Here is a 9835-nt window from a genome sequence, read left to right as displayed (position 1 = left end):
CTCTTACAAAACACATTGGGGCAGATTTATGAGCCCCTTGCGCCACTTTTGCGTCACTTTTAACATGGGAAAAGTGACGCAAAAGTGGCGCAAGGGGCTCATAAATCTGCCCCATTATCTCTCATACAATGAATGACTGAACACTAGAGAAGGACTATTAAACAAGCATCTTTTTTTAATTATTCCATGCACGTCTGCCTTTGCCTTTTGCCACAAATAATCTCTTTAGCAGGTTTAAGTACAGACTGATCTAAAATAGAGTCTCGGTGTGCGGGGAACTAACTTCTTGCAGATTCTCGAGAACTGTTCCCTGTCACGGAGCTTCTATAACTTGACCTTCTCCAGCTGGCTCTTGTTTTTATGAACATAGTCACCACTGCAATGAGGAAGCCCATAAAAAGGAATGTAACTATCTGCCAAGAGGATTTACTCTCCAGGCACAAATGAAAATCTCAGCTTTCAATCACTTAATCCAGCCCCAGCTATAGGAGAAGCCTTTCGGTGCATTTTACAACAAACCAAAAACACTTAATCCTCTGCTGTTGACTGATGTTTGAAGACGCAAAGACAAAAACACAGCAACCTGGTATGCACCATTAGCACTGGAATTCAGATTAAGGTGAACAAGAAACATATTAAGAATAGAGTCAACATTTGGAGTAAGAAGGAGAAAACACTTTTATTTTGGCTTAAAAGTACTTTATATTGCAAGTCCCCTGTATCTGTAACACTTAATGTGACTCTTAAAGTTCTTGCCTGTTTTCGATTAGAATCCCTTTTTAAAGGCATAAAAATAAGATGACAGGCGCAGCAGGAGACGGCTGGCGTAGCATAAACAACAGGCTTAGTATATTAAATACTATTTTCTTTTAACTTAAACGTGTTCAAGGTATGCAATTTTATATACATGTTTGTGCCTGATATATTTTTTACAACTATTACACTAACAAAATGTATATATACCTGTGTGAATACACCTAATAAATATCTATCGTAATAACATAATAGAAAGCATGTGTACATTAGCATATATGCCGGAAGCATTGCATTTTCTCACTGATTGCTAACACGTTTAGCTCTTAAAAATTCAACAAAAATGTTGATATTTTCTGAATGTTTAAATATTAAAAAATAGACTCTGTACATCAGTACACGACGCACTGTTTTTCTTTATTCACGGGCCACACACTTTAGGGAGAAGTGGTACCTTGGTTCTTAGAACCTTGTTGGAAATACCGGTCGGCCAGTGGCAAATGGACAAAATTGTTACACAATGTTTTTAAAAAATATATATTTAACAATATGTTTTCAGCAGAGAAAACTTTTACAAAGAAGTATGGGTGAAGGGAAACATGACTACTACTCCCAGAATGCACCGATTGCTGAATTAAAACAGAATGCCGAGAAGCTGCATTCCGGTAACATAGAATTTAGCAGACTTACTAAATAAACTGGGTTACACGTGAATTTCCTTCATGGTAGTTCTCGGTTGGAGCAAAGATCACATATGCTATAAATTGGGCAAGTACAGTGAATTTGCAACTGGTCAACTGGAGTTTCAATTTGGGCTAGCACACCCTGTAGCATTCAGTGTGCAGGTACACACGTTTATGTGAGAAGGTGTATCACATTCGCTGAATACTTAAAATTTAAAAAGACATACAGAATATTTATTTCATCATAGTCTGTTTCCGTGCCTCCTACACCTTTAAGTACTCGTTTTTGAGCCGGCTGAGCCTGGTCCCGTGGCTCCGGACGGTCACGGACAGGAGGTCGTATTTGTCCCTCAGGCCGATGGAGATGTCCAGGGTTTCCTTCAGGAGAGCCCGGGTGTGGATCATCATGTCCACAAAGTCGTCGTTGAGGCTCCGCTCCTGCCTGCTCTCGCTGTCCTGGTTCTGCTTGAACTTCACCTCCAGCTCCGTCAGAGACTTGTCCGAGCTGGAGAACGCCTCCGTGATCTGGCCGCACTCCCGGCGCAGGTACATCCCGTAGCTCTCCTCCCCGTCCAGGTCGTAGGAGATGCTCTTACCCAGGCTCTGCAGGACCCTCTCGGCGTCGTCCACTTGCCTCTTGATGATGGTGAACTCGTCCTTCAGGGAGAGCCCCTGGCCCTCCCCCGCGGAGCACTTCCGGTTGTCCGAAACTTTGAAGAGCATCTGGCACTTCTCCGGGTCATCATTCTCCTCGTAATTCCCATCCGGGACAAAGTAGTGATGGAAGCTACCATTGGACATCTCCGGCAGGAGGGGGCCCGTGTAATATCCATGGCACAGGTGGCACAGCACTCCAGCCCATAGCACAACTACCCCTACCATCACTGGGATCTGGGTGTCTCCGGGCGCGTCAACGTAGTCCTTCGAGGCTGTCAGACGTGTTAAGTTCTCTCACAACCGAGACGTATAACTGTGCCCACGCGCAGCAACGTCTTGCTCCTGAAACCCAATGCGTCTTTAAAATCCAAACATATCTCTTTTACGAATTGCTTATGTGAGCTCTGGATATAAAAAGCTGCAACCTCCTACTGAATCCAGAGCCAAAGAGCGCGCACTGGCTCCAGAAAGGGCACCGCTGGCAGCCAGGCTAGACGGCCGGGGACCCAATCTGGCAGCAGGAGAGAGGTAACTCGGTCTCCCGGTGCCTTTTGCTACTGCAGCAGTTCCACATCTGGATTGCTAAAGCGGAGCTTTTCTTTTGGCTAATGACACACTTCGGCCCTATTTGCTCTCAAATTACAACACGTCTTCGTCACCATAAGCCAAGAAGCCGTCTTGTAAAGACTCCTCTTCGTGGTGACTTGCTATTAAAGCTACAGTGTCCCTTTTCCTTGGCGAAGTCCCGCCAGCGCTTCAAAATGGAGCGCAGTGAATGCCGCTGGTGACTTGAAAGTTACAAATTGAAAAACCGACCATTTATCAAATTTCATATTTTCCATATAGAAATTATGCAGACGAAGCATTTATAAGATGTCATTTTTGCTTCCTTTCGATTTTTTTTTCGGACTACTACATTTTGCAAAGGGAATTTGGTAATCATTGTTTATCTCAGAATTTCATACGTGGACAGTTTTAGACACCTCTCAGATCGCATGAATCCACACAAAAAAGTACAGCAATTAATAAAGCAAGTATAATTCTTATTTGCTTCGAAATCACTTTTTTAACTTTTTTTTAGGAGTTTCTTAGTGATGAGTTTTTTTTGCATCTAAGAACGTTAGAATATCAAAATCCAGACAATCTTAAAGAAAATAAACATCCCACTTTACATCATGGGATGGTGAGAAAAAAATATGATCATGTCTGTTCAAGTAAACACAGATGGGGCTGTCCCTAGTTGGGATTCCTAAAGGTTCCTACAGGGTCTCTAGAGATGCAAGTACAATGGGGGCATCTCACAAAAAGTGAAGGGCTGGCCTCACACACCACCAGGTGTCATGTATCATCATAGGTCGTCCTCACTCTCTAAAAACTCCGTTTGATAGAGGGTGGGCATACACCTGAAGACAGGGATGCACTCCTAAAGCTAAGTGGTGGCCCGTGATTTGGTGAGAAGTGATCTAAAAAGCATTACATTTGTCCACATGCAATTTATTCAAAGAGCAAATGTATGGTATGAAAAGAAGTGGGCGGTGATATGGGAACTCATTATTTGTGTTGACTTGGTGTATAGGAGGCTGGCTAGTCCCTAGGCCCTGTGCCTCTAGTTCCCCTCCCTAGTTCAACACAAGGGCTAGTGTGAGTTTCAACAAGGGCATTCTCGGCAGAGAACATGGCGGCCGTGAGTTAGAGTGGTCGCTGCCGCAGTTTGTGTTCCTGCTTTACCCTGCGAAGATATGCTGTAGTGGCGATTAATATATCACGAACCCGTATTTTTCACTATTCTTCCACTCTTCTATTTCCCCTGTAACTTACCAGGGGCATGTGTGGTGGCTCGCCGGGGGATCTCCCTCGCTGGTCTCAAGCGGCCCTGGAACTGAGGAGGGGCCTCCTCAGAGGCGGTCTTGCGCGAAGCGGTTCCGGAGCGGTCAGCGGCAGAGACAGCACAAGGGGTGCTGCCACTGCTGTGCTTGTTTGTGCCTCGGAAGAAAACTCCATTACAAGCAGAACGGAGACAGAGACCGAGAAGGAGACAGAGATAAAGGTGACCATGGTAAAGGAGGCGCAGGACTGGGGGCTGACCGAGGTGAGGTGCAAGACGTTAGTTATTACTTGTGTAACCTCTGTGGCTTTGAGGGAAGAAGCAAAAGTAAGTGAGACATCGGGGCACCAGAGGGGTACGTGTGAGCCCTTAGAAGTAATTACCACTTTCTGCTCACTGGTTTCCTCCTGTCCTCCCCGATTATTTGAGGAGGATAAGGAAGGAGAAGCCTTGGTCACTTTAGGCACCCCAGACACCCCAGATATCTCCCAAGTGCAGCTTAAAAAAACTAAACTGGTACCTAATCCAAAAGCAAATAAGACCATAAAAACGAAAGTTGACAAAAAAGGTAGGAAAAGACGTTTAGCACAGGGGCTAATTGTGCAAGTGCCCGGAAAGGGTAAAGCCTGTAAAAACACTACAAAGCAGCCCCTAGATATACAGGGAAAAGGAGAAAGCTTTTTGACAATAAGTCCCGAAAGTAGCCCTGAAACCAACCTCTCACGCTTTTGGGAGATTAACGGTAAGGGCACCAAAATAAACAGAAAGAAGAACTATTTGGTAGATGCTAAAATAAAAATACCTCCGTCGCAAAGGTCTTATTTTAAGGTTCTGCCACAGGTTTTAGACGTGGCCAAACAAGGGGAAGCCCTTAGGGAAGACTCTAGGCGAGCAATAAGTTCTTCTGTCCTAAGCCAGATGGATGACACTGAGCCAGGAAATAATTCCATCCTTATCACTGCTTCTGCCCCGGCGCATATATCTGCATCTACACCTACACTTACACCTACACCTGTACCCTTACCTTCACTTGCTCTCCCTTCAAACCCCATTAAACATTTGGCCAAACAGCTCAAACCACTGAAAAACCTAAAAACTATAAAGTGTGTTGGAGGAGAAAGGTCAGAGCTGGGGGATGATGTGATTAATGGTAGTGAAAACGGGAAGAGCAAGAGCAGTACAGAAATAGGAAGAGAAAGCCCTCCGGTAGCTCCTTTGGAGGCACTATTTTCTACTCTGTCCTTAGACATTAAGAAGGGGTTTGCTGTATCGTAGTCTAATCAAGGAGAAATCCGAGTTTTTTGTGAGTTTTGGAGAAGAAATTTGATCTTTTGGATTCTAGGGTGGTGGCTCTAGAAGACTCAGTAGAAGAGCTCAAAGAAGATTTGGGAGGAGCTAAAGCTGATATAGTAACGCTTAAAAAGGATGAGGTGATGCTCCGAAATAGGCTGGATTCCTTGGAGAACAACTCCAGACGCAACAACTTGCGTATCTTGAATGTACCAGAGGTTAAGGAAGGAGAGGACCTTAAAGCCTATATCATAACTCTCATAAAATAATCAATACAGATTGAGGACTCAGAAGAAGATCTATCAAGAGACATGCAAAGGATCCATAGGGATCCCTACAGGAGACACCCAAATCGAACGGTTGTATGACATAATTTCGACAGACAGAAAATCGACCTACAAATATATCGCAACAAAAATATCGATGTCAAGAATATCGACATCCTATCTACAACATGCTAAGTACAAAAATATCGAAAATTAAATATCGATGTCAAAAATATCGTTATTAAAAATATCGTTTTTCTTTTACTTTAAAAATATATGTAAAATAAACCAAATTATACTTAGAAATTAAATAAACATAATTAAATATATTGTATAATATTTAAAATGTATAATTAATATATAATTTAATAAAACATGAATTAAACATATACATATAATATATAATATATATACTTACTTAATAATTAATTTTAATAATAATTTCTGTAACGTATAAATTATTAAATGTTTTTAAAAATTACCAATACATCTATACACATAAAACAATAACATTAATAAATATTTAATAATTACATATAGCAAATAATAATCAATATTTTTAATGGGAATAATTTTTATTATTAATGATATATTACAATAGCTAAAATAATACAAAACATATTAAATATCAGACACAATAAAACTACTAGTCCAACTCCAACAAAAACAACAGTAAGGAAAATGTTGGATAGAGTAAGGGTAAAAATTACTATTCCCACTCCAGAGAGTGCAACAGTAGGGAAAACGTTGGATAGCGTAGGGGTAAAAATTACTATTCCAACTCCAAAGAGTGCAACAGTAGGGAAAGCGTTGGATAGCGTAGGGGTAAAAATTACTATTCCAACTCCAGAGAGTGCAATAGTAGGGAAAGCGTTGGATAGCGTAAGGGTAAAAATTACTATTCCAACTCCAGAGAGTGCAATAGTAGGGAAAGCGTTGGATAGCGTAGGGGTAAAAAATACTATTCCAACTCCAGAGAGTGCAACAGTAGGTAAAGTGTTGGATAGCATAGGGAAAAAATTACTATTCCAACTACAGAGAATGCAACAGTAGGGAAACCACTGGATAGCATAGTGGTAAAAATTACTATTCCCACTCCAGTGAGTCCAACAGTAGGGAAAGTGTTGGATAGCGTAGGGGTAAAAATTACTATTCCCACTCCAGAGAGTGCAACAGTAGTGAAAACACTGGATAGCTTAGGAGTAAAAATTACTATTCCCACTCCAATGAGTGCAACAGTAGGGAAAACATTGCATAGCGTAGGGGTAAAAATTTATATTCCCACACCAGAGAGTGCAACAGCAGTGAAAACGCTGGATAGCGTAGGGGTACAAATTACTATTCCCACTCCAGTAAGTGAAACAGTAGGGAAAGCGCTGGATAGCGTAGGGGTAAAAATTACTATTCCAACTCCAAAGAGTGCAACAGTAGGGAAAGCGTTGGATAGCGCAGGGGTAAAAATTACTATTCCAACTCCAGAGAGTGCAATAGTAGGGAAAGCGTTGGATAGCGTAGGGGTAAAAATTACTATTCCCACTCCAGAGAGTGCAACAGCAGTGAAAACGCTGGATAGCGTAGGGGTACAAATTACTATTCCAACTCCAAAGAGTGCAACAGTAGGGAAAGCGTTGGATAGCGTAGGGGTAAAAAATACTATTCCAACTCCAGAGAGTGCAATAGTAGGGAAAGTGTTGGATAGCGTAGGGGTAAAATTTACTATTCTCACTCCAGAGAGTGCAACAGTAGTGAAAACGCTGGATAGCGTAGGGGTAAAAATTACTATTCCCACTCCAGTGAGTGCAACAGTAGGGAAAGTGTTAGATAGCGTAGGGGTACAAATTACTATTCCAACTCCAGAGAGTGCAACAGTAGGGAAAGTGTTGGATAGCGTAGGGGTACAAATTACTATTCCAACTCCAGAGAGTGCAACAGTAGTGAAAACGCTGGATAGCGTAGGGGTACAAATTACTATTCCCACTCCAGTAAGTGAAACAGTAGGGAAAGCGCTGGATAGCGTAGGGGTAAAAATTACTATTCCAACTCCAGAGAGTGCAACAGTAGGAAAAGCGCTGGATAGCGTAGGGGTAAAAATTACTATTCCCACTCCAGATAGTGAAACAGTTGGGAAAGCACTGGATAGCATAGGGATTCTATAAACATAATAACCAATTAAATAATTAGTTATAAAAAAATAGCATATTAATAATTAATTTACAAAATAATTATTATTAAATACCAATTATTTAAAATAAATATTTATATAAATAACTTTAAATTACATCCCACACTATTCCCCCTTTAACACACAACACACTACACATACAAAATACACAATACATTTAAATATCAGTTTATCTATTATTTACAATTAATAATACATTCTTTATAATTAATATACTTATTATTTACTAATTTATACATATTAACTACCAAATTACAATTATTCACTAATTAATTCTTAATTAACAATACATTAATTAGCAATAACAACAAATAATATGAAATAATACATTATTTATATTTACTATATTTAACGTACTAATAACAATTAATTACCAATTAATAATTAATTAACAATTAATTATTATTAATTACAAATACATAAAAATTATCAGTAATTATTTGAATTTAATTACATCCCACCCTATTCCCCTATAAACCCACAACCCACTACACATAAAAACTCACATAATTAATGTAATCATCAATTAATCACTTAATAAAATTAAATCACCAATTAATTAGTAATTAACAATTAATTATTTAACAATACCAATAAATAAATATTAATATTAAACTAATTATAACTTATATAATTAACCAATTATTAAAATTAATTTACAATTAATAATTAATTAACAATTAATTAATCAATTAATATATTTAATTTACAATTAGTAATTAATTAACAATTAATTAATCATAAATACCAATTAAACAATACATATTAATTAATTAATTATAATTAAATTACTTCCCACCCTATTCCCCTATAAACCCACAACCCGCTCTGATACTAAAACGCTAAATTATATTTAAAATAATTATTAATCTCAAAACATTTATTTTTAAATGTATTAAAATACATTACAATAATCTTTAACATACAAATAAAATACATATTAAAATACATTACACTAATAAAATATCGATATTATTGACATCGAAATTTTTGATTACGATATTACTTACATCTATATTAATGACTTCGATATTATTAACTTCGATAATACTTACCTTGGGGTCGATATTCTGTCCATCGATATTCTTGACTTCGATATTCTTTACCTACGATATTAACAACTCGATATACTTGTAGGTCGAAATTTAAAACTCGATATTTAGACTAACCACCAATCGAACCAAATCCAGGAAGATCTTAGTCAATTTTTTAACCTTCTCTTTGAAAGAAAAAATATTAACAGCTGCTCTAAAGCAAAAGTCCCTGAAACCCAGGGATTTTGCTTATGAGATTCGATCGGACCTCTCACGCTCTACTTTACATCGTCAATGGGAGTTGGGTAGAAAAATGGAAGAATTTAAGAAATTGGGGGCTGTTGCCCAGCTAAAGTTTCCAGCACAATTGAAAATCATGTTCCAAAATAGAATGTATAATGTAAAAACAGTGCAGGAAGCAGAAGCGCTTTTGGAAAATCTAAAATAATTTGAGAAAACTGCCCCATAAATCTTTAAGAGTATAAGAGATAGCTAATTGTCTATGTACATTTTCTAGATCCACATATATCATATATTTGTAAAATTTATTATATGTAATAGTATAATAGGATGTGGGGAAAAACTAGAAATAGGGGAAGTCACAGTGGGAGTTTCAGCTATATATGGCCGCTGATAACGGATGAAGATTAATTTCAGGGCTAAAAAGGGGACACATCGGTAGGCACAATCTGGACTAAGTCCAGGCAAATGGGGGTAGGGTTCCAGGGAGGGGATACGGGGGGTAAAGGAAAAGAGGAGGGGGGGGGATGGGTGAGCATAGGGAAAAAAAAGAAAAAAAGAAAATTCTCATTTACGTCTTTGTCCCGGTGTTATCTTTTCTTGGTTATTGTTTTTTAACTGGTGTCGACACCCAGGAGAAGGTAGATGGTTTGGAGCTCAATATTTTAATCCCCCATGAGACTGTTAAAATATCTATCCTGGAATGTAAATGGTCTCCGGGTCAAAAGTAGGAGGGAAAAAATACTCCAATATCTCAAAGATTCACCGGCACAGATAATCATCTTGCAAGAAACTTAGGTGGGTGGATCCCTGTGTTAGTTCTGAGTAAAATACTAACATTAGGGGGGTAGCTATTCTAGTTAAGAAACAAGCTAACGCTTGTCTCTTGACAACTATGACAGATT

The 9835-nt window shown here is 38.9% G+C and overlaps 1 protein-coding gene across 1 annotated transcript; it reads right to left on the bottom strand.

Annotated features, from left to right (window-relative positions):
- Positions 1–660: 660 nt before the first annotated feature.
- FIBIN (fin bud initiation factor homolog) lies at positions 661–2699 on the bottom strand. Its single transcript, XM_085643631.1, has one exon. It carries the CDS (start codon positions 2316–2318, stop codon positions 1701–1703), a length of 618 nt encoding a protein of 205 aa, XP_085499757.1. The 5' UTR covers positions 2319–2699; the 3' UTR covers positions 661–1700.
- Positions 2700–9835: the final 7136 nt, after the last annotated feature.

The sequence above is a fragment of the Triturus cristatus genome, chromosome 3_1 (assembly GCF_964204655.1).
Source record: "Triturus cristatus chromosome 3_1, aTriCri1.1, whole genome shotgun sequence".
NCBI lineage: Eukaryota > Metazoa > Chordata > Amphibia > Caudata > Salamandridae > Triturus > Triturus cristatus.
Note: the sequence above shows the minus strand (reverse complement) of the source record. Positions and strands in the feature narration are given on the sequence as shown.